The sequence below is a fragment of the Labrus bergylta genome, chromosome 21 (genome assembly GCF_963930695.1).
Source record: "Labrus bergylta chromosome 21, fLabBer1.1, whole genome shotgun sequence".
Taxonomy (NCBI): Eukaryota; Metazoa; Chordata; class Actinopteri; order Labriformes; family Labridae; genus Labrus; species Labrus bergylta.
The window spans coordinates 22,541,857-22,567,931 of record NC_089215.1 but is presented as its reverse complement, the minus strand read 5'-3'; the positions used below and the strand labels follow the sequence as shown (position 1 = coordinate 22,567,931).

The 26,075-nt window shown below is 39.7% G+C and overlaps 1 protein-coding gene across 1 annotated transcript; it reads left to right on the top strand.

The window, feature by feature from the left end:
• Window positions 1-203: 203 nt before the first annotated feature.
• wdr90 (WD repeat domain 90) lies at window positions 204-25,942 on the top strand. Its single transcript, XM_020637512.3, has 43 exons — window positions 204-496; window positions 627-718; window positions 965-1,141; window positions 1,567-1,705; window positions 1,804-1,974; window positions 5,175-5,301; window positions 5,412-5,479; window positions 5,818-5,930; window positions 6,055-6,291; window positions 6,454-6,516; window positions 7,063-7,131; window positions 7,252-7,362; window positions 7,475-7,620; window positions 7,729-7,786; window positions 8,350-8,468; window positions 8,932-9,084; window positions 9,171-9,301; window positions 9,426-9,542; window positions 10,093-10,328; window positions 11,052-11,188; window positions 11,741-11,871; window positions 12,095-12,225; window positions 12,931-13,092; window positions 13,219-13,347; window positions 13,987-14,120; window positions 14,203-14,243; window positions 14,322-14,447; window positions 15,229-15,393; window positions 15,516-15,598; window positions 15,682-15,784; window positions 16,171-16,292; window positions 17,202-17,358; window positions 17,468-17,658; window positions 17,809-17,977; window positions 18,487-18,610; window positions 20,219-20,390; window positions 21,357-21,479; window positions 21,607-21,775; window positions 22,092-22,222; window positions 23,487-23,630; window positions 23,987-24,103; window positions 24,544-24,628; window positions 24,732-25,942. Exons 1-43 carry the CDS (start codon window positions 484-486, stop codon window positions 24,887-24,889), a joined length of 5,544 nt encoding a protein of 1,847 aa, XP_020493168.2. The 5' UTR covers window positions 204-483; the 3' UTR covers window positions 24,890-25,942.
• Window positions 25,943-26,075: the final 133 nt, after the last annotated feature.

Below are 26,075 nucleotides of genomic sequence, written 5' to 3'. Positions count from 1 at the left end.
CAAGGTTGAGAATATCAAAATATTAGGTTAATCTGCCCAAGAAATAGATGCAGCGTACTCTTTCAACATATCTTTGGTGGATAGTTTGTTAGCCCTTTTTATTTCCGCCCAAAATGCTTTTTTTGGAAAAGTTTTCCTTTTAGTCAGAAAACGTCATTACCCAGAAGCCCTTACGAAAGCAGCGCATAGACGTCATAAGTGTCGTTGGCAACGGCGGAGGTTGGAGCGGGAAGGAGACAACTACCACAACAAGCACAGTCAACTTATTACTCGGTCTCTGGGATAAATGGAGATACACTCGCCTCTCATGACAATGTGAAACTTAATGTTTTATTGTTTTTTTTGTTATGGGAAACGGAGAATGAGCTTTCCTGCTCGTTTAAGTAGCTGTCAGTTTGTTAGCTAATCTCTGTAGTGCACACCAGCTTTCCGAGCTTCAGTAAGTTTTTTGCAGGATTGAGACAACAACAGGTGGATTTCCCGATGGCCTCTAAAGGTAGAATTGACTTAGAATTGTTAAATTAAGCTCGCTAGGTGCAGATGAATGGAATTGTACAACTATAGTGACAGACAAATGGACGCCATAACTTGAAACAACATACATGAACCCTGTTTTGACTTGGCAGGTTGGCAGCATCCTTATGTCAACATATTCAAACATGTCAGGATAGAAGACTGGAAAAGGTCGGCAAAAGAGGGGGATGTGTCGTCATGCACGGTAACTTTAATACACTATAATTGGGACATTTTAAAACTAACTAAAAAGACTATCTTTTGAATGTAAAACACAGCTAGAGGCTTGAATGTGATCTAATAATTATTAAAAAACTCTCCTTTCTATCCAACTTAAGAACAATACAACAATTCTATTCTATTTTATTCTACATCTAGTATATTTCTAACTGTAATCAATTCAGATCATAGCTACTTTACATTGTTGTCCTCTTTCCATGAATGTCCTCAGAGCAAGGCACTGAAGTGTTCAGTGTTCCACATCAGGGGTCCGGTTCCTGCCAACAGCTACATCCTAATACCAAAAAACAGCAACCAGTCTCTGGCGCTGACAGGACGCTACGTCTACCTTCTCTTCAGGCCCACACCTGGAAAATACTTTGTGGTTCACCTGGATGTTTCTGCAGAGGTGTTTAAACAATCTGTCATTTACCACATCATTTTATTTTCTGTGACTGAAGTTGGTTTTAAAATAACAGGACTAATCCACAAATGTTTTTTTAATGTCTGCATTTCAATCTAATTAAAACCAAAATTCCCATGTGGGAGCGAGAACTATACATGCTCTCATGCGACAACAACAACAACCAATTATTCCCTTTATTTATGTTTTTAGGTTCGTCTTTATTTGGCAAATCATTTTTTCTTTTAGCTAAATTACAATAGTTAGGCTCAGGACTTACCGGTACATGTGCTTAGGCATTTTAGAACTGAACTAGACTGGATGTAAATATCTCTTTCATGGTGTGTTTGGAGGTTTATTTCCTCTGAAATTATAACCAAATGAAAAATAATATATTTATTTCCCATCTCTCTCGGTGCTTTAACATACAGGAGGGTCAGGTGGTCCGTATCTCTTTCTCCAACATGTTTAAAGAGTTCAAGTCCACAGCCACCTGGCTTCAGTTTCCTTTCCTGTGCGGAGCTGCAAAGGATTCAGTCTATGAAAGCTCAGCCAAATCAGCAAGACATGGTAAAACACATTCTATACAACCATACCTACTTATTTATATGTAAATATTCTGAAATGTTTTGCTTCAGTTCTGGCAGTATTTTTGTTGAAATATGCAGGTTTAGTTGGCCCGGCTCCCTCGTCCGTGCAGTGGACTTGTCTGATGCTGGATCTTCAGTACACGCTGTCTGTCTACCTCGACCGCCGCTACAGTAACTTGAAGAGCATCAAGCTTTGCGCCAACATGGCCGTGAAAAACATGTTTACCAGCGACCTGCTGCTAGATCCAGGTGAGACTTTGATGATGACGTTTTATTCCCCCTAAACACAGGTTACTTTTTCTTTCTTTTATTTTATATTCACAGACATCACATGTACACATCACATCCACATGATGAAGGAAACTTATGCTCTTCTTTTAAGGGCAAAAATAAGTCAGTTTTTGTGTCTGTCTAAAAATATATGCCTACTTTGTGTAAGTAGTTAAGAGTCCAGTTTATCTTGAAGCCATTTTCAATCCTCCATCTCTCTTTGTGAAATGTAAAGCAGATTACTGAGAGCGCCTTCAGCCCTTTAAGAGGAAACCTTTTTTTTTTTCCACATTACAACTTAAGTGGAATGTGATATCAATCAGACTGTCAAGGAGGCAGGACTCTTTTTATATATATGAGAATTATTCAAAAACACATACTCTCATTGCGCTTTATAAGATGTTGACATCTCTGCCATGAGTTCTACTTTTATTAGTGTATTAGTCATTTTTCATTTGTTGACACTGTCAGAAGGGTAATGTTAATTCATTTTAATGTTATGGTTGAGGGGGGGCAAATGTATGCAACACCTTACATAATAAAATGCATTATAGTTAAACACTTCTTCAATTTACAATATAATCAATCATACAACATCATTTAGTCATTAATATATGAAACTATTACAATATTTCTGCACAAAAATGAAAAGAATGTTAACTACAGCTTACTATGCCTCCCTTTGTTAAAATACTCATTGTGGGCTAACATCAAGAAAAATAAAAAAGGATATTTTTTCCTTTGTACAACCTAGCTATCTAATGATAAACATTTACAGAAGAAATGTAAGCTATTTCTTTTATTCAACTTTTGGGATACATTTTTAAATTCCATACTACAAAATGGTTATAAGATATTCCTTGGTCCTTATTGAGTTTTGACATTGGTCCGCCATTCTTTTTTTCTGAACTTTTTTTCTAAACTTTAAATAAACCTTTTGGATCTCTTCAGGTAATGAGGAGGTTCTCTTGTGCAGACCCCTCACTGTACAGTAACCGTTTTCACATATGCACATCTGAAATAATTTACTTCTCTCATCCTCAGTCCACTCTTTTTTTCTCAAACTAAGTCTCCTGGGTTCCCTTGCTGCCTGAATTCTGATGATGTTTGGGTTCTGATGTTAGTTGGGGTTTTTGTTTTGTTTTTGTTTGCTGTTGTTTGTCGCGCGTCTCATCCGTGGGTTGCTTCGTTGTCGTTGTGCTTTGTTGTTGTTTGGGTTCTTATGCTTTGTTGTTATATATTCTTCTGCAAGTGTCAAAGCACTTTGTAAACCCTTGTTTTTAAAAAGTGCTTTACAAATAAAGTTATATCTTTTATTATCTCCATTTTATGCAATTTATGCTCTGTGCAGTCGAATGTTTTCAGCGCCATGTTTTTTGTATCTGCTGTTCTTTGTCGTCAGCTGCTCATCACTGGGGCCCGTTTCTGAAAGAAGGTTAAACAAACTCTCAGTCTAACCCTGAGCTCTGAGTTGATTTACCGTCAGGCAGGAAACTGAGTTTTTGGTTCCAGATCAGCAGATTTGAGTTTGTTAAATCAGCTCTGAGTAGGTTCACTCGGTGTTCAGCACGTTCACCAGATAAAAAGCCAACGTTAATGATTCACCATGGCCACAGGTGACAAAAAAGAGCTCCTCCTACTTTAACCATCTCGAAATATAGCCCACATCTTCATGTGGCCATAGGCTACAGCGAATATGAACAGGTTTTAAGAAAAAAAAGTAACACTGCAGCAGCGCAAAGGAGAGAAAAGTGGTGTAAGAGAAAACAGCTATCGCGTCAGCACATAAAGTCTATTAATTTAATATTTAATCAGAATTATAATATTGCAGGTCCAAACTGGTGGAATTGTATTAAACCTATACAATTTATTTTCATTAAGATGAAATCCAGCAGAAGAAAAGCAACTTTAAAAAGCTCAAAATGAAATATAAGAACAAACTAGGCTCATGGTGGTATTTTAATCATCTTTAACATATTAAACAACGGGAACTTCATTCAGTGTCTATTTGAATGTGCATTATCTTTATCTCCAACATAATGCTGTATTCACACACATAGGCTAAATGTCCTCTCACCTTTTATCCTGTTTAGTTGATTAATTAACCCTAATTAAATGAACATCTCCCAACGTACAGTAAATGTAGGCTCTAATTCCCTGAGGAGTAATGCAGCCCCTTCATCTCGAGGCTCCTCGACTAAAATACATGCCATGTTTGACAAAAAAGTTCATTTATGCGCTGTAGTAGGCTATTGCCACCCTAACATATCATATTAAAACAAACTGGATTTTTATTCAAACAAACGGTGAATCTTCACAAACACGGCGTGATACGGACCGAAGAAAGAGTGAGGAAATGAAACGGCATTTCTGGCTCTAAAAGAGGGCGTAGTCAGAGAGCAACTCGGGGGTTCCCTAAAGAAAACCTGCTACCGACCAGGTTAGGTTCACAGACTCAGTTACCATAGTAATTGACTTTACTGAGGTAAAGTAACCTCTCCCTCTGAAACAGGCTGGAGTTACCCCTCTTTCTCGGGTTTGAGTGACCTCCCCATCTGAAAACGATAACCCAGAGTTTCCCTCATGTCAGGGTTAACTGACTCTGAGTTAGCACAAAACCTGCTTACTGAAATGGGCCCTTGATGTCCTTGGATGGAGATAAGTGCAGTTTGTGGACACTTGTTATTAAGTGGTTTAAAGTCGAGTCGTTGTAGTTTTTTTTCAGTCTGTTTTGTACTGATGCTGGAAACAACCCTGTTGAAGGTCCAATCCTGCATTATTTCTTAATTCTACGTCAGTCACAGTCAATCCTTTTTCTGAAGAAAAAAAAAAAACAACCGTGTGTGTGTGTGTGTGTGTGTGTGTGTGTGTGTGTGTGTGTGTGTGTGTGTGTGTGTGTGTGTGTGTGTGTGTGTGTGTGTGTGTGTGTGTGTGTGTGTGTGTGTGTGTGTGTGTGTGTGTGTGTGTGTGTGTGTGTGTGTGTGTGTGTGTGTGTGTGTGTGTGTGTGTGTGTGTGTGTGTGTGTGTGTGTGTGTGTGTGTGTGTGTGTGTGTGTGTGTGTGTGTGTGTGTGTGTGTGTGTGTGTGTGTGTGTGTGTGTGTGTGTGTGTGTGTGTGTGTGTGTGTGTGTGTGTGTGTGTGTGTGTGTGTGTGTGTGTGGCATTGCAACTCTTCCAACAGGAGTGTCCTTCAGTGAAGCCAAGCTGATGGGTCTGTCTTCTTCTGATGGAACAGGTCCAATACCCAGAGAAATGTCCTTCCCTGTTCCAAAGGGAGGCTCCTGGCATGACGTCTATGAATACATCAGGTACTGTAACCTCACCTACAGCCTGCTTTATTCGAAATCATCACATCTCCATTATATAATGGGTGGACTCTTTACTAGGAACTGTGTCCTCTCTTGTCCTACTCTAATAGATTTCCATCAGAGGGGACAAAATTACCTTTTGACTCTATTCAAAAGGATGATTCCAGGCCTGATTCTAGTAAGTTATATCACACTGTTCTCATTACTCTGATCAAATGTTCAAAGCGTGCTTACTGTCCTTGCATACAATGTCCTTATTTTTTCTTTTGACTTCCTCCAACACTAGAAACAGATTGTTCTTGTATCATTTATTTCATGTTGACCTTCATGTTTTTGTATTTTTCTCTTGTCCATCAAAATAAATAAGATTCATTGGAGAATTTAATGAAATAACTTCTGTACCATCAGCACAAATAAGAGGGGTCAGAGCTGTTTTCTTTAAGCTTTCACTTTTTGGTGATCAAAACAAGAAGGTGTGAATATATGATCAACTTTAACATCCCTTTATTTTTTTAGGATGTCTCTCCAAAACTAGAAACTCTACTAGAAAGGAGTCCTGCTCTGTCAACCTCAGCAAACCTGTTCAGGACCGTGTGTCTCTTATCCAACAGATCACCACCCCTAAATCAGTGAGCTTATAACATCCACTTCAACCTTCCCTCTGTAAATGTGTCAGATGATAGAGATTGAGCCTTTCCATTGCAATTATGGCTTTGTGGGCGTTTGCTATTTTTTCTCCATCTCTCTTCTCAGCTGCCAAGCAACCAAGCCCCCATGGTGACTAAAATACCCGAGCTGGGTGTAGTTTCCACTCACAAGGAGAATGAGTGGCTTTACCATAATGGTGACGAGAACCAGCTAGAGTCCACATGCTCAGATTCACACCACCTCACATCATGCCCGTCCTGTGAAGCCGGTGATGAGGGCGTTCATGTGTACGTGCATGCTGAGGATGTCTGCAGTGCACACAGGGAGGAAAGTGAAGAAGAGGTGATGACTTGATTAAATTGTACATTGAACTAAAAATAGGATAAACCACACCTCTCTTGTTTTTTTTTTTTTTTAAATCTTACTTTGTACTCTGCAATTTTCTTGAACCCATGATGCTTTCATGTACAATTTAGTGGGCTGTTTATCTTATTATGTTTTCAGTTTGAGTGCACTCCTGTTCCACATCCTGTCCATCTGTCATCGTCCAAAGAAACCAGACAGCAGGTAAGAAGAGATGACAGCTCAGGGAGAAATAAAAACGGCTTCTGAGCTATTTCTTGAAAGGCTCTAAAACTCCTTTTTTAAGTATTTTTTAGTTTTTAGTAAGGGCAAAATGAACTCTGACATGTCTGATAGTAAGATGCCATTTCAGTCTAACTACACAACAACCAAAAACAACAGATGCAGAAAGAACATTGAAAAAAGACTCTAATGAAAACAGGAAGTCAAACTATAACTAATGAGTTCTCCTCAGTTATTCTGTAATATGAGATGCTGATATGTGCTCATAAACCCACTCTTCACTTGAGCCGTTTTTTCCTGTTTTCTATGATGTTATGCTGCTTTCTGATAGTTTGTGGTGATTCAGAACTAATTTGTTATTCATTTTTAACATTAGTTCCTAATTGTGCTTTAAAGATATATGTAAGATAGGCTTTTAAAAGCAGTTTTCTTCTGCCTAAGCCTTTTCAGTCACTGCTTCATACATGACTGTTTACTCTGTTAAATTAAATGTCTTTGTCATTTCCTTTTTTCTTCTCTTCTTGTTAGAAGCTGCTTCCAGACCCAATTCTCAGGCTCAATCGAGTCATCGGCTTTGGAGGAGCAACGACTAAATGTGTATGCTGATTTTGAGTCTATCAGCTATCATTTTTAATTCTTAGCGGAATCCGGATTTATTTTGATTTAGCCTGAAAAAAGGAACTAGAAGTCTAATGTGGGCAATTTATTCCACTGTAGGCCCTGTGGACCAAATCAGGAGATGCTGTGGTGTATCCATGTCATGCAATCATCATCTCTATGATGATATCCTCTAACCAGCAGAGGTTTTTTATCGGCCACACTGATAAGGTAAATAAGCTTTGAGGTGTCGCTGCTTTGGTCATTCACATTATACAGATGCATTCAGTGACTAGATAACATTTTCTGGTGTCAACATTACATGTTTTATTTTCTCTCTTAGGTTTCTGCTCTGGCTTTTGATGGCAACACAACAATTCTGGCCTCAGCACAGTCTGGCAACCACAGTGTGGTCCGAGTATGGAACTACCACAAAGGAAACTGTCTGGCTATGTTTCGGACTCATGCTCATTCCTTTTCATCTCTTAGGTAACAACTGCATGTCCTTGTGTTCTCACAATTATTTCCAAATCCATGGAGGTTTAACATTTGTAACGTGCACTAATCTTGTCATTTTGTTCTTTTTAACATTTTAAGCTTCTCATACAGTGGCAGTATTCTCTGTGGAGTGGGAAAGGACAGACACAATAAAAATGTAAGAGCCACAAATACAACGTTTCCCTCAGAATCCAGGAGTAGAGGTCTGGATTAGGTTAGGGTGGACCTAAGGGCTTGATTTTCAACTTTAGGAAAGACAAGAAAGTTGTGAAAATGTCTTCATTGATTTGACAATTGGGATGGCAGTAGCTCAGTCTGTAGGGACTTGGGATGGGAATCGGAGGGTCGCCAGTTCAAGTCCCAGCACAGACTAAATCTGGAAATTGGTCTGGTAGCTGGAGAGATGTCAGTCCACTTCCTGAGCACTGCCGAGGTGCCCCTGAACAAGGCACCTAACCCCCCCTCCAGCACAGGAGGGCCCACTGTGGTCAGCCCCCTCACTCTGAGACCTCTCCATTAGTGCATGTCCATCGCATCCTGTTTGTGTATTTCGGCCTATGTTTGTGTAGCATGTTCATTAGACAGAGTGTAAAAACTGAATTTCCCCTTGCGGGATCAATAAAGATATAAATTATTATTACTATTATTACAACCCATGGAAGCATTATGAAAACACTCTGCAAACACCCTGTGACTGTGTCTGTTTCTTGTTTCTCACAGATGGTGGTGGTGTGGAGCACTTTGAATGTTAGTAAAGGTGGAGAGGTGACCACCCTCGCCAAAGCTCACACCGATGTGGACATCAACACCATAAAGGTTGCGTTCTTTGATGAGACAAGGTAACCTCTCCTCTCTGTGTCGTGGTGTATTATATCATATCAGATATTATTTCATGTTTGTGCATATGTCTAACCATCTGTAGACCAAGTGTTGATCTGCCCCTTTGAATGGAATAATGGTGATCCAAATGATCCACACAAGCAACACTTCACACTTATTGATTCTTGTCATGTTAGAGGTTTTTTTTTATCATACATGGGATAGAAATGTATTTTCACAAACATACTTTATGTAATGAAGATTTTTGTTTATCATATAAATTTGTCACATTTCAGTCCTCTTTCACTTTGCTTTGTCGGGTAATCTGTGTGCAGATACATGTAGAAGGCCTCAGGGAGACAGTGAGGGAGGTGAAATAATTTTAGCTGCAGGAAAAAAGGAATGAAATGAGCTTCAAACTACATAAAAAAAAAAAAAAAGATATCTTTGACCATGTTTAATCGGTGACTGTAATTGTTTCAGGATGGTGTCATGTGGTCGAGACAATATTCGCCTGTGGAGAGTGCGAAATGGGACGCTGCGTTCCTGTCCAGTCAGCCTGGGTGAATGCCACTCAATGGACTTCACAGATGTGGCCTTTGAGGAAGGCAGCCACAATCTTGATGAGCGAACACTGTGAGTAAATGAAACATTCCGGTTCAGCTTCAAAAGCTTTGAAAACCTTATAAGTAGTTTTACCTGCTGTCGCTTTCTTTCTACAGATTTGCCAGCAGTCGGAGCGGCCACATCTTTGAGATCGACTACAGCAGAGTTGTTATCAGAAATGTGAGGAGGCTACTCCCTGCACAGCAGCAGCACTCAAACCGCAGGGAGAAACTGACTTTTAATAATGGTGTGTTTGGAATTGATTGTAGAGAAAAAGATTATTTTTTTAGAATCTAGTAAAACCAGGGGTTGTATGAGGGGTAAAACAGCGGGTGAAGACTTCAAGTTGTATGTCTCTGTGTGGGTCCTAGGTCCAGGAATCGCCATCAACAGCATCAGTGTGTCCTCTTCATTCTGTGCCACCGGGTCTGAAGATGGCTTCCTGCGTCTCTGGCCCCTTGATTTTTCTGCTGTTTTCCTGGAAGCCGGTAGGGACAACAGGATGCAGCATAATATTTCCCTGCAGCGACATAAACAGTAGCTGACTGTTCCCGCTCCACAGGAAGCTATGCAATGTTTTTTTCCATCAATGTTAATGTTCCAGTTCTCTAGTGTCATGTGTCCTGGTTAGTGTGGTGCATATTAACAGACATATAGACAGATCATATATCCAGTGTTATCATATGTGACATAAGCTGGCTTTCAAATAACCATCCACATCTCCTCTCCTTTTCTACCTGTAGAATAAAATCTCATAAATTTTGAAGTTTGCTTTCACCTCAGCAGCTTGGATCTAATCTTTATAAATCTTGCAACATACAAAGAAAACAGATTTGATTATTAAACCCTAAAATAAAATGTTGAATGATTCTCTGCACAAGAACCATTTTCCATTTGCTCCATTTTAGTTAAATAAGTTTAAAATGGTAGAACCAATCACCCCCCCACCCCCCCCCACCCCCTTTTTTTTTTATCAGCTATCCTCACACTTGTGTACTTCCACTCATACCCCCTCAGACTAACTTTTTTTTTTCCCAGAGCATGAGGGACCTGTGAGCCTAGTGTCAGTCTCATCAGACAGCCTTCAAGTCCTGGCAGCCACATCTTCAGGTAACCTGGGATTCCTTGACGTCAGAGGCAGAGGATACAGCACACTGATGAGGTCACATACAGACTCCGTGCTTGGCTTCAGTTTGGATGGCCTCCGTCGACATCTGACAACAGCCTCTTCTGATGGCACGGTTCGCATTTGGAATATGGATTCCTTACAGCAGGTTAGACAACGAGTCATTTCCTCGCTTTCAGCAGCTGTTATCACCTCTCAATGATCAGATCCTAATATATAAATGCTGTATTATTAAATATTCACCGGATGTCAGAAGGAAAGATTAGAATTTATATATCTCCCTTGACAACTAACACTCCTGCCTATACTTATAAAAACACTTTACAAGTTTCAAATTTAAACAGACTAAAGACTCTGGTCGATGAAAACAGCAAACTCTGAGTTTTCGCAGTAAGATTGTAGTCCAACACATTATTAAGTCATGGATACATTTTTCCAGATTTTCAAGACATATTTTGTTGCAAAATGTCCTCTCAATTTCTGGTATTCACTAGAGCACTGGCGTTTTTGGCAGCTATCCTTCCTTCTTTAATGTGTAGATATTTTTTCAAGTTTTCAGATGATGTAATCTTCACAGAAAAACAGAACCCTTTGAAACATTTGTATATGATAATGTGTAGCTCTCAGTGTCTACAAAGTCAGAAATGAACAAATGGTACACATAACTGTCACTGACAAAACCAAGACTTTTTAATTGTTTAATGCACCTTACCACACAGCTTAAAACTAAATCAGTAAATGATTAGATTAAATCGTTTAAGAGGCTGATGTGATTCCTTCTACTGACATTAACACACCCATGTACTGTATATGGATTATCATTTTCTTTTTGCCGTTTCATAGAATGTCTGTTGTCGTTTCTTTTTTCTAGCTGTATGACTTTGTGTCAGAGGACAGTCCCTGCTCAGTGGCCTTCCATCCTAGTGAGCAGGTCTTCATTTGTGGCTTCAGCTCCGGCATCGTCAGAGTCTTTGACATTTCCAGTGCAAAGCTGCTGGCTGAGCACAAGTACGTCTTCACTAAACTCCAGGACCAGCTCCACCTGCTGCTGCAAATATTTTCTATAGAAAAATGTTTGTGTGGAAACAAAAATAAATATTTAAAATATCACTGTAAAAAGACAGTTTCGGGGCGCGCTGGTGGCGCAGTGGCAGGGCACGCATCCCATGTGTTGAGACTCTCGTCTTGAGCGGTAGGCCCGGGTTCGCTTCCACCCGTGGCCCCTTTCCGCATGTCATTCCCCGCTCTCTCTCCCTGGTTTCAGACTCTATCCACTGTCCTCTCTCTGAATTAAAGGCACAAAAAAGCCCAAAATAAATCTTTAAAAAATAAAAAAAAAGACAGTTTCCACAACACTTTAGCCTCAGGTTTACTGGCTGTCTGAGCTCATTATGTTGCACGGATAGAAAGGATTTCATACGTTGTAAACACATACACAGCCTTAGGTACACTATAAATTTACCATAACAGCACTTGCATAGCATTTACTGTGTCAGGTTTTTTTTTGCATTTTGTGCTGTTGACACTTTTTGTATTAAAGTATATGTGTGTATGTTTCAGGCAGCACAGAGGTGAAATAGTGGGTCTTGCCTTCTCACCGGATGGGGAGTTCATGTACAGTGCTGACTCTCAGGGGTCTCTGGCACTTTACAATGCCTCTGAGGAAGAACATGATGTGATCCGAGTTGCTTGTATGTAGAAAAAAACACACCCAAAACACAATCACCCCTCCAGTTAATATGAATTCATTGTCTGTTATATTGTAAGATATAGGAGGTTAAACACCGTAATGAAATATTTTCCTAAATGTTATTAACGATTTGATTACTGTTTTAAAGCGCAGGCATACTGTCATATCAGACTGCTGTTTTCAACATGAATGTCCCTGGATTGATTGTGTACCTGATTGAATAGGTAATGTGGTGGCGCGAGGCACTGAGCGCGCTCCAGACGCTCTTACAGTGAGCAGTGACAGCCGCTGTCTGGCTTTTGTGGGTCCCTCTGAGTACATCATCACCATCGCTGACTCACGGTCTCTGGATGAGGTGTGTTGCACACTTGTCTCCTTTTAGTACCCACAGTTTGTCACATTGCTCGGGGTACATTAGGATCTCATTTCACTTGAGTTATGATGTGGTGAGGCACTGTTACCCTGTAGTGAAGGTGTTCACTAGATGAACTATGTTTTTAAAGGCTTTATATGTGATTATAGAAATCAAGTATATCCTCTGAAAATAACTCTGTGAGTCATGACTGTCTACAATGGGTGTAACACTGTAGTAGTAGTAGTAGTAATAGTCCCACTGTCTGTGATGTTTTCAGAGTCCTGTTTTCAGTTTGTTTACATCGTCAGGACGGCCGGCTGACTCCTCCCCTCGTGTATAAAAGTTGTTTAATTGAGGGACAAGAGAAAAGAAGAATAACATACTGTACTCACTGCTTAACTGTGTTTCTAGATCACGCTCATTTCAGGTAAATTTACATGCAGTGTGAAGATACGAGCATAATAAAGATCACTAGCATTAGCATGCTAACACAACAATGCAGCGCAAGTTATTTTGGTTTCATGCTGGTGCTCAAGGGCGACATCTACTGGATCAAAAAATCACATATAAAGCCTTTAACTTTCCCATTTTGCCCAAATATGTTCATGACATCATCTTAGTTTTGGAGAATCATTTTGTTCTAGATCTTAAAGTCTGACTGTTTTTTATGAAGTCTTCATATCAACCCACTCCCCCTCTGTGTAGTTGCTCCTAGTGGATGTGAGTATTCTGGACGTAGACAGCCCTCGTGTTGATTCTGCACTGAAGGTCCGCTTCTCTCCGGCCTCCACCGAACACTTACTGGTCGCCATTTCTTCGAATAAAATCCTCTGGGTCAGCACCAAGACGGGTCGTCTGCTTCGGGAGGTAACACTGCTGAACTTCTAAACCTTACATGATCTTTAAAAAGTACTAAAAATGTCAAATGTACCTGTAAAGAGTACAGTGTCTTTGTTCCTGTGCTTTCTGACTGAATGTCTCGTGTCCTGAGAGGTGTCTAAAGTGCACAAACACGAATGCTCATCCCTGGCTGTGAGCGAGGACGCCCGATTCCTGCTGACTGCTGGACACAATGCTGTGAAAGTTTGGGATTATAACATGCTGCTGGATATAAACTCACAGGTAGAATTTGTGTCTTCTGGATTTTAGGTTTTCTTTTGAAGAATACAAAAGTGCTTGTTGCCCCTTCATGACCTTTAAATGTACGTTATACTGTATGAGGCAAAGTAGTATCTAGTTGTTTATGTCACTGAATGCAGTTTAATGTGTGTTCAATTTGGTCAATTAAAACATAAATCACAGTTTAAACATCCTTTCATTCAAAAATGCCCTCATGGTTTCTCAAGGGGCAAAAGTGACACATTTAAATGTTCTGTGTGTTCTGACTGATGGGAGTCCAAAACCCAGTTTTTCTGATTTTGATACTTAGTTAGCTATAATAGAAGATAATTAAAGCAACAAATGTCAAACATCTAAGAAGCTGCAAAAAGTGGATTGGTTAAAATGTTGCGTGAAAACTACAAACCATTTGCATTTATCAAAGTGTTGTTCATTTCTGTTGATTGATGAATGACTTTATAGATTCATTGTTTCTGCTCCACAAGCATGTCTTTTTACTGTTAAACAGATATATATATATATATATATATAAGTGTTTCATTGTCTTCATGTAAGTAGGAGTAACAGTAGTTCATTGTGTGACAGCAGTGAACTGAAAAGTATGTTTCTGAACTGAGTTTCCATTCTGGGGGAAATCTTCAGATGTTCATCGGCCACAGTCAGCCCATCCGTCAGGTGAGCTTCACCCCTGACCAACTGGGGGTGGTCTCAGTGGGAGACGCCATCTTCCTTTGGGACTTCCTGGCACATCCTGCAGACCCTTTGGCCGACAGTTGGTAATTTAATCTATCTATTTCTGTGTTTACGATGTGAGACTTCAAATATGTATTATGTCTTATACACTCTTTTTACTCACAGTTCACCTCTCAGAATGAGCTCCATCTCAGTTCCTAAATCAGGTAACTTCATTTAGAGTACATAGACACAATCCTGTCATAGTTACTCTGTTTACATGTTCTTGTTTTGTCATGTCACAGATCAACCAGAAGCTAAAGAGAGTACAGTTCAGATGTCCAATGGGATGCCTCGACAGACAGCACCTCTCCCCTCCTCGCTTCCACCACAACTAGACAGCAGCACAATAGACCAGGCGGGTGAGGGAGGTAAGTTCCCTGTTTTTATTTAGATGAACCTCCAGCACATGTTATATACATCTATTTTCACTTCATCATAAGCTTTTAAAACTGACATTTAGAAAGTTGTCTAAACATGAATCTGCTTCGTTTCAATCACTTGACAAGTTCTCACAGTTTCAGAAGCTTAAAGATCAGCTAGTACAGAAGTATTTGCATCTTAAATGTTGTGATTAAGTTGTTTTAAGTGTACCGGCAATGCCTCAAAGCCCTTAAAATATTATCAACAAGCACTTTTGAGTTTCCTTGTTTTCTGATATTTTTATTTTTTTTATTAATCATTCATTTGTAAGACTGTTTTTTTTCACTATTCAGTGGTTAGTAGACTTTAGATCATGCAACATATCGATAGAGTTATAGTATTGATTAATATAGTATATTGTACAATGACAAATATTCTTTCAGTAATCAAAGTAAAAGAATACTGTGCTTTAGTTGGTGACAAAGTGTGGATCACAGTCACCTGAGAAGTCCCTTTTGTCATTTGTTTTTTTTTTTTGCATTTTCACACGTTTTTGTGATGCTTGAATTGTTTCAGATCAGGGTTCACATTAATAAATTAAAAACCTTTCTTTGGAACTCAAAGAAGAATCAGCAGCCCCCTCAAAAGGGAGCAAGCTCTTCACCTAGATTGATCCACAACCCTTTGTGTCAAAAAGGCAAACATTTGTTGCTAGTGGGTGTAACAAAGGTCTTTAATGAGCACAGAGACTTGAGGTTATATTTTCTCTCATGGTGTTTCTACTTGCAGGTTTGGGGTCCGTGTCTATTTGTGATGAAGCCCCAAACATTCCAAACTTTCAAGTCGCAGCCACTGGATCAGGTCCTTCCTCCCAATCCAGAGCTGCTGTGTCCTTCCTCAAAGTCACAGAGCTGGTCGACCTAGCTCCTCTAAATACCAGTCTAAAAAATATTGGTCAGTCCACTATTGCATTGTTTAGCAATAACAGTACATTTCAGAAATATGTTGCCTTTTTCTCCTTTTTATGGTTGGGATGGGCGAAATCTATTTCTGCTAAATCCAATATTGTCATTTAGTTGACTTGAAAGAGAAGAAGCCAGTACGACCAGATTGTTACCGACACTTCTTCCCTCGTTTTAACACCTCCACTCACGATCAGGTAAAGAGCCCTTTATAGATCAGAGTATTCTGTGAGTTCGTTAGTTAGTTTGCTCTCTTGTCTTAATGTTTTCACATCTTCAGGCTGCTGTAGCTCCCCTAAAAGGACAGGAGGGCATACAGCTGAAGGCAGTCATTGGCTACAACGGCAATGGACGTGGAAACATGGTGTGGAGCCCTGAGCAGGGTAATTAGAAAATTACAACATGTTTTCAAATGCAACTACTTGGTGGTTGTAGCGGTGAAGTTTAAATGTTTATACGTTAAAAAAGCATGTACCAGCCTAAAACATATGCGAATGCATCAACTGCTTAACAACATTTCTGTAAACACAACTTATCAGGTCATGATCTTAGACTCACTTAACAGCTTATGTTCAGTGTTTACTCTCTTTCTGGTAAAGTTTAAGATCTCCTCCATAGTGTGGACACTGAATTAACAAATGAATTCTTATTCATGTAATACTCTTAATACTGTAGCTTCAAACTGAAGAGTGAAAATCAGAGTAGAAACTTAGAACTAGAAACTCTGCTTGTTTGTTTTGTTTCATACAGTACTTGATGTCTGTTGCAGGTCTGTTTGCATATTCATGCAGTTGTTTGGTGGTGGTGGAGTACCTTCATACAGGAAGTCAGAGACACTTGCAGGGCCATAGTGAGGAGATCTCTTGCCTCACATTCACAAATGATGCACAGGTACTTGTCATAGTTCATACTTTACAGGTATACTACAGTGAATAAGGGGCATTATTTGGCTGTAAAGAAAAGAGCTCATGTTATCGTCTTCAAACGTCCTTTGTGGTCCTCGATTGTGCATCATGTTGTCTGTCTGGTTGTATGTACATACAGTTTGGATTTCCCTTTGTGATCTCATATTTTCATCTCATAGAAGTAGAGTTGTAAGTAACAAATATTTTGTTATCATTGAATAATACTGTGCCTAGCCAAAAAAGTACAACTTTGTAAAAAAGGTGATTTAAATGTCTGAAACTCAATGAGAATATATTCTTACACATTCATGGAGAACATCACAGCAAATAATGAGGAACTCTCGATCAGAATAGAACAAACTGGATTTAGCAGGTTTTCTCAGTAGGGGTTGTAATAAGCTCTTTCTGCTATTTCTTGTTAGTCACCACAAGACATTGCTACCTTGGGAACAAAAAAGTGATCCAGCGAATTGAACAGTATTAAGTACATTTTCACCAGGAGAAAAGCTCAGGTGTGAGAAGGTGATGGATGCACTTCCACACTTGATTGTACCTCTTCTTTGGACAGAGCTGTGTGAGCCCTTTGTGTGGGAGGGGCTGATGAGTCTACTCTCTAAAACAATGTTTGTAATACGTTTGGATTATAAATGGCCAAAGTGTGGGTGCTTGAAAGTAACTGGTTCAATTTGAACTCATGGCTTTGCCTCATCCAGTGGGTAAAACAGAGGTCAGTTCAGTCTTAAGGAAAAAGTCAAATTTAACAATCATGTAGTTAAAGAAATCCTGGATGATGAATGAACATCGTATTTGCGTGGTTTCTGTAAGTTCTGTGCCTTTGGGAATAAGAAGTTAGGATGATGGTTTTCCACACCCGCCTGTGTTACCTCTCTTCCAGACATTGGCATCAGCAGCAGGAGGCAGTAACGGTACCAGGAGTGTCATCCGCATTTGGGACTTACCAAATGGAACCTGTCATAAAACCATCTCCTACCACAAGGGGGCAGTGCAGAGTCTGGCTTTCTCTACGAATGATCGCTTCTTTATCTCTGTTGGTCAGTAGAAGTGGATCAGTCAGAACTGTTTTGAACAACACAGACAAATAACTCTGATAAGGTCATCGATATGATTCTGTTACTCCTGATTCTTCCTAATGATCCATAGGAGATTTCTCCGACCCCAAAGTAGCTCTCTGGAACAGTAAGACCTTCCAGCTGATGTCCTGCGTGACTGTATCAGGACCGATCCATGACGTGGCCTTCAGCCCCTCAACAGCCAGTCAGCTAGCCTGTGTGGGCAGCCAAGGGGCTTATTTCTGCATCATCCACACCCACGGCTCTGATGTAGACCTCAAGGTAAATGACATCCCAAACACACTACTGAAATGTATCACTAATGTCACTGATCTCTATGTAGGCAAATCAAAACTCTGTTTGCATTTCGATTGGGTCAAACTTCTGTTTGCTTTGTGTCATAAGTCTGAACCATTCCTTCTCCCTTTGTAGGTGCAGAGGGTGAGAGCGCCAGTGGAGATGGGTGATGTGGAGCTGACGGCTCTGTGCTACCACATGGACTCCTTCCTTTTCACTGCAACCAATCACGGACATGTTTGTGTCTGGGACGTTACTACACAACGCTGCTTCATGACTTGGGAGGCTGATGAGGGCGAGATTGGTACAAATGGGACCTCTGTAGATTAGAGTCTGCGTTTTAGTTGGATAATGATGTTTTAAAGCTTAACACTTTTTCTTTTTTCTTTTTTTGTGATCAATTTTTTTTATTATTTATGTTAAATATTGTCACTTACAATAAGGGAAAACCAAGATAACACAAATATACAGGAGAGGAGAATCATATGCATTATATCATATACATAATTCCTTATACAATACATTTCAAAAGAAGGGATGAAAACAGCAGACAAAAGGGGCAAACAAAGATTGAATCATCTCTCTCCCCTGGATTACCACAACACAGAAAGTATACAAATAAGTAAAAAATAATGGCAATGAGGGGGGCTCTCTTAAAAGCTTAACACTTTTAATGAATTAATAGAAAAATATCAATTCTAGTTACTTGTATTGAAGTGAGGAGATGCTTTTCTTTATTCCACTTTGTCAGGTTGCTTTAGATTTCCCTCTTTGGCATGTGAGTAACTGGACTCATTTGGTTTCCTGGTGTAGGTGTGCTGCTGTGTCGAGGGAACCGTCTGTTGACAGGCAGCAACACCTGCTGGTTGCGACTGTGGGAGGTAGGAGCTGCTCTCGGTGTGAAGCCTCGGGAAAAGGTCTGCAATGGAGAAGACAGGTCTAAAACTGATTTTCTTTTTTTTTTTTCTTCTAAGTCTTTTTTTAGCTGCAGCTTCTTTTCCTAAAATATGTTTAATTTAGATATTATTCTATTCTGAGTCTGTTTAGTCAAAGTAGCACACAGTGACATCCACATTGTTCATGTCAATGACTATTTCTGAAGACGGGGGGGAGAGAGAGACATAATAGATAGGTAAACAAGGTCAAGTATCTTCTTCTATCATCTTGTTATTTAGAACAGCGCTCCAAACTGTACTTTGTATTGCCTTGTTGAAATTTCAAACAGACGCTCTTCTTAAATGTGTAACAGGCAATTTTCACAATCACACACAAGTGGGTCCAAAAGAGGTACCAGTTAAAATCCAGTCTCCACCACACACCATCACATCTACTGTTTTTCATTGAGGGGGAAAGGTTAACTGATGCTACTTGTTTACTACCTCTGTGATGTACAGGTTTGTGTTGGAGACTGGTACCTTTTTTTAGACATGTATAATCAGTCCCACCTGTGTATGATTGTGAAAATTGCCTGTTACACACTGAAGAAGAACATCTTTTTGAAAACGTCCACATGGCAATTACAAAGTACAGTTTGGAGCACTGTCCTTATCATTTTTGTTTTAGACATTTATTCTTGATTCCAGTTGTTATTCACTGTTAGGGAGTTGAGCATGATTTTCTCCACAATTAATCTTTTTTAATTTAAAATGTCCATATTTTTATCCACTGCAGCTATTGTTTTACATTTGTACAATGCAAAATAACCAGTATTTCTGAGCTCGACTTGGAAAAGGATCTCAGATTTATTACATGCCTTTTATGATGTATTTCTAACCTGGAAGTAAATCAGACCTTTTCTATGTGGATAGAGCACACAATTCTACAATTCTACAATTTACTCAGCAGACGCTTTTATCCAAAGTGACGTATATCAGAGAGTAAGTACAACACAAGCAAGGATCTAGAAAAAAAGGGAACAATGTCAGTAAGAGCAAACGATCAGCTTTGAGTCTGATTGGACACACAGGTGCTGACAGGAAGTGACCAGAGGCAAAGCACAACATTGAGGGCAGTTCTTGAGAGCTCTAATCAGTATAGAAACCATCTTATAAGTCATCGTTATCAAACAAAAACAATCGTCACAACCATCATCATCATCAATAATATGGAGACCATCATCATCAGCACACATAGTACTATTTAAATATATAAAAATAATAACCTTTTATTAAACAATGTTTGAAATTTTTATACATTTTAAACCAATTCTTGTGCTGCAGACAGTGCTGACAGAATTATAAACTGGACAAACTATGTAATGACACCATGTCTAAACAACCCCATATTGGGATATCGGCAAAAAAAAGTTTCAATGTCTTTCAAGTATTTTAGCAATGAGTGAGGACGAAGCATAATTAAAAACATTAATATAATTTAGAAAAATTCAGTTCTGCAAGACATGAGTCTCAGCCATGTATCAAGGAACACAAATAGTATTTGCATGTGACACAGTTAAGAATGAGGATTTATAACTCGCTCAGCCTCATGTCGTCACGTTCACATTTGATAATGGTATCTTCTTTTGTTGCCTGTGTCTGATCTGCAGTGGGACCATGGTGGTGTTGAAGCAGGAGATCATGCTAGATGGGACTGTGGTCAGTGCAGCATTCGATAACACAATGGACATGGGCATAGTCGGCACCACAGCGGGAACCCTCTGGTACATCAACTGGTGTGACAACACTAACACCCGGCTGGTCAGCGGGCACAAGAACAAGGTACCAGTGTGGGCTCTGCAAAAATACACAAATTAGTACCTTGTTCATTAGAAGACATTGAACAGCAGTTTTTATTAGAAGTCTGAAAACAGTTAAAATATACCAGAAAAAATCTTCATGTGTTGATGGCATGGTTTGACTGTATCCATGTCCACATGTACTGGTTTCCATGTAGTAAGAAAATATAACATTTCTATCGTTAGATTTGGGAAACCGATACAGGTCTGTTTGCATCTGCGTGTCAGCTATCTTATTTTGAAATTATTCTTCAGATGATAAAATGGCAGCAGACTGTTGAGGTTCGTAGACAGACGCTGACACAAACACTTGAAGGAATCTTGGGTTACACATCCATTACATGGGTAATGACAGCTGTCCTGTTCTATCGGAAAGGTTTCCCTAAATGACTTCTTTGTCTGATTTCCGACTCTATCCACTATAATTTCTCTATAATAAAGGCACAAAAAGCAATAATATATATATATATATATACACACACACACACACACACTGTCTGAGATCACATAATTCAGTTTATGTCATCAAGGCTGCATGACTCACAAAGCTCTGTGTAAAGAATAAAGACTTGCTTATTATTACTTTGTATTTCCAACTTGTAAATGAAGAACTTAATGCTTTTTATGAATCGCTTTCTTCATAATTTTTGGTGATTTAATACATTTGTCTTTTTATTTCTTCATTACATTTTTTATCCTACTTAATTGTATGTTGTTGTCTTTTTCACCCTTGTATAAAATGTTTTGTAGAGACACTGATTAATAGCTGCTATATCATTTTTTGTATCCCTCTAACCATCGTTCAGAGCATACTCATATTCCCAGACATGAGGGTCACGCTGCTCACATTAAACCTGGGGGTTCCAGGGTTGATGGCTTACTGTTTGTGTTCATTCAGTGTTGTCTCAGCAGGCTTCATCCTCTGCCTCTTCTCCTCTCTGCTTTCCAGGTGAACGACGTGGTGTTCAGCTCTGACGAGAGACATTTTGCCACCTGCAGTGAGGACGGCAGTGTGAGGGTTTGGTCGGCTCTCAGCAACGAGCTGGTGGTGCAGTTCCAGGTGCTCAACCAGGTGAGGACACACTGAGAGAGTATTCTTAATGAGCAGTGGTAGATTCACTATAAACTGAAGGAACCATTTATTTTGTAAATACACCCTTTAAAAATATATATCTTTTATGTTTTTCTGTGTGCGTCAGGCCTGTGGATGTATATGCTGGAGCCCTTCTTGCAATAAGGACAGCATGTGTGTGGCTGCAGGGTACAGCGATGGCACCCTGAGGATCTTCAGACTTGCCTCCTCTGAGATGGCAATGAAGCTGCAGCCTCATAATGTGGCTGTAACTGCTGTCCAGTACTCTGCCAACGGTATGTCATCTGTGTTTGTCTGCATCTGGAGTATTATTGCAAAGGTTAGCGCAGTGTTAAGTAGTGAGAAGGAGAACTTTCCATCACATTCAAAGACCAGTGATCCAATCTGCTGATGTTCTATTTGAGCTTTTATGTTTCATTCAGTTTCATTTTTTTTATTTTTTTTTATTTGTCTCTTCAGAGGTGAGGTCACTTGTATAAGCCTGTTGGCTTCTTGGCCTCTCCTGGCACACCTTTTATATTTTGTAATCCTATTTGATGTATTCTTCTATGTGTACTAAATAAATTTTATATCTTCTTCTGACCCCTATAGGTCATATGATCCTTTCAGCTGGGAAGAATGGTCTTGTAGTTGTCAGCAGCCCTGTGAATGGAGCAACAGTTCGTGTCATCAGGGACCACAAAGGAGCAACGATAACCTCCATCCAGTGTGTGAATGAACAGGTCAGCTCACTGAATCAGATCAAGGAGAGAAGCTTAAAGAGTGCTTTAAGGGATACTTCACCTGTTGAAACATGAATCTGTATTGACATTGGGTCATATATGTAGTAGAATGTGAAATACATTTTGAAGTTGGTGCCTTCTTGGCCGAGAAAAGGTAGAAAGTGTCTTTTTGGCTCATGTTGATGAAAGACACCAAATCCCAGAATGCACAGCACCGCAAGCCACTCTCACTAAGGTCCCCTATTTCAGAATCAGAAATTCTTTATTAATCCCAGAGGGAAATTCGATCATTACAGTTTCTCCATAATATACAGTATAGCAGTAGAAATTTAACCAGCAGCTGCCAAAACACAAGACTGGCCTGTCTGCAAGCAGCCGTCTCGCTGCTATATTTATATTTTTGCGCCATTATCAGCTTTCTCCATAGAGCCTGTTATTATAGCTTCCAAGCAATATGGTGGACGTTAAGTTTAGATTCTGGGAGTGAGGTCCCATCCACTGATCTGTGATTGGTCTGTAGTTCAGTCGTAAAATATGAGGAACTAGCGTTGTAATTTCACCCCACTAACCGCATCAGCTTCCAATGACGCAAAAATCGTCATTTTGCGTCACTGGAAGATCCTTTTCAGACTCAGAAATACAAAGATTTCACATCTCAGGGGGAAATGAGGGAGAGATGCACGACCATTCAAAAATACTACCAGGTTTCTAATGATACAAAGCTTAATGCAAATGGGTGAAGTATCCCTTTCAAGAGGCTGCACGATAAACCGGTGAAGGGGGTTTCACTTAACCCTAATAGGCAACATTCATCTCGTCCCCACATTATGGAATGAAATGAAGTAGCACCCTCGTGTAAAAAGCACTCTTGACAATTTTTCTGCCAACACCTACAATTTTGAGAATTGTCTGAAATGTTTCTTTTTACCAGCTCTCCACTGCTGCAGCACACATGGTTACAAATCTCATGTGGTCCTATTTACACACAGGAAAAAGAATGTTCTTTCTTTTTTTGGGCTTTTTTGTGCCTTTAATGCAGAGAGAGGACAGTGGATAGAGTTGGAAACCAGGGAGAGAGAGCGGGGAATGACATGCGGAAAGGGGCCACGGGTGGAAGCGAACCCGGGCCTACCGCTCGAGACGAGAGTCTCAACACATGAGACGCGCGCCCTGCCACTGCGCCACCAGCGCGCCCCAGAATGTTCTTTCTTTGACATTTAATGACATGTTTTCTTGTCTGAAGCTGTTAACTTGTAATTCTCAGTGTAAGGATTTTGGACTGGAGGGAATTGAGATGTGGTTGGCTGCAACTGATGACAGACGTGTCAGCGTGTGGGCTGCTGATTGGATGAAGGACAAGTGTGATTTGCTGGACTGGCTGACATTTCCTGCTCCGTCTTACATCGGGGTACTGTCTGTTTTTTTAAGTAGTCGTGCTTTGTAAATACTATGAATTTCACTCCAAATGTTCTCGTTCTTTAAAGACTTGCAGATATACTAGTTGCAATCGTTTAATATTTTCAGATTTAGCTTTATTGGTATTATTATTTTTGATGCAGAAGATCACAGCTTCAGTTATTTTGTTGTCTCTTCTGAGGAAAATTTCTAACTGAGCACTAAGTCTGAGTAATGAGTAGTAACAACCTTTTTTTATAAATATGATGTCACCTATTTTAATGTCTGGACAAAAATTGTCAAGCTCATTCCATGCTTCACCATATTGCACCTGATATTTATAAAATGTGTTTGTTTTTTTTTAAATAGGATGACAGCCCACCTCCGAGTCTGGCTGCCTTCTGCCCCACAGACCCCAGCCTGGTGGTCTACACGGGCTATGGAGTGGAGAAAGAGCTGTCCTTTTACAGCCTGGCTAAAAAACAGGTATAAACCCCTCCCCACCTCACCCCTCCTTTCCACAACTCTAGGACTGTTTTTTTCTGTACCTGGATCAAGTTCTGGTGTTAAAAAATGAACCCAATGTAGAAGTGCAAATAACTGCAGTGGCTTGGGTGTCTACTTGAGGCTAGCTGCAAAAGCTGAGGAATCCCAATTAGAGCCCATAACGACTGTACAGGTGGAGGGGGGGTTATAATACTACTGTTTTGATGACAGGTGGGTTTTGTAGCTGTTTGCAAGGAGGCTAAACGCCTGTATTTACCCGTTACTAGCTTGATCAAAAGTTAGATGCAGATGGCATTTCCATTCCAATATGGTGACTGTTGTCTTTGGGCTTCATAAACCAGTCTTATATACAATCCATGGGGTGGATGTCCCTGGTAAACATGTTTGTGTATTCTTATTCATTGTGTTTGTTTTCACAGATAATAAAAAAGATTGCCCTGCCTCACTGGGCCACATGCTTTAGCCTTTCCTGTAAGAGTCAACTGATAGCTGTGGGATCAAAAGGTAAACTGTCATCTTCTTTTTCTTTGATGATTCATTGAAAAAAAAGTTGTGTTATACTAAGAATGTTTTAATTAATTCATCTCTCTGTTTCAAATCATTTCAGAGAGAGTGCTGAAGTTGATCGAGTCGACCGGCGGCAGGTTCCAGGACTTTGTGCAGCACAGCGACTCACTGCAGTCGTGTCACTTCTCTCCCTCTGGGTCTCTTCTCTTCACTGTAGCTTATAATGAGATCCTGCTGTGGGAGGTGAAGGGCCTCTGATGTCCTCAGACTGCAAACTTCATATCTTTAGATTTCAAAAATCTCTGTAAATGTATTGTTCTATATTTCGATTTTTTTATGAATCAAATCTTTTTTAGAGAAGAAATGTATCTGACTCAAATTTCCGTCAAAGATGTATGGATTATTTAATTGAATGGTGGGATTTTATATACTCCTGATGTTTGAGTATTTATTTGGCTTTTCTTACTGTGAGTTTGTACTTGTATAAATGAACACAACTCCTGTTTTTAATGGCGGATAGAACCAGTTTGTGGGCTGCTCTGAGATTGGGCTTTAGATAAAAAGCAGTAAAAGTAAGATGACACCAACAATGCTAACATACAAAATAAGAAACTGCTGTAGCCAAAGACATTTGTATTTTCACATGCTTCCCATCAGAACATGAAATGGTGCTACACAGTAAAATGCACATACCATGACCTAGGAGTTACGGTAAGTGCAGTACTATTCATATTTTTCAGGGAGGGAAATTATCCAAAAAATGTTCTCTCTTGTTTGTGATTGTTCTATATTACACATCCCTGTGTAATGGAGAAAACAACATAGCCCTAATTTTAAAATCAGTCTTTTTCAGGCAGAGGTTGAGGTTAGGGAGAGGAAAGGTTCAGATCAGTTGTGAGCCCTTATAATTCCATACAGTACTTTCACAAATGATGCTTTCAGCCTTTGGATCAGGTCACAAAATCCTCTTAAGCAACATATGTAACATAACAGATGTGTATGTGTTACTGTTTGTTCACATAATACCCACCTGTTGGTTTAAGAGGCATACATACTGTTCATGTAAGACATAGCGAGTCCTCCTAATGACAATACTGTCGCCGAATTCTGTATCTACACATTATACAATAACTCTGGTTTTTGCCCTGCTCAAAGCTTTCTGGAGCCTGTCCACCACCTTCAGAGTTCATATAGCTGCTATAGCCTTTTGTACATTTTTGTATCCACCTGCTTGATTCTGTACTTTTACTGTAATTTTATTCTGTTCGATTTGGATCATTTTCATGTGTATATAAAACTGTTGGTATTTAATTACCCTTTTTTCTGATTTTTGTTTACCTTATTTTACGGCTTTTGTATGGTTTTAACAAACAACACACGGGTATGTGATGAGAATTGTCAGTGAGACAGCAGTGTGTTTCTCTGCCAGCAGAGGGCGCCATTT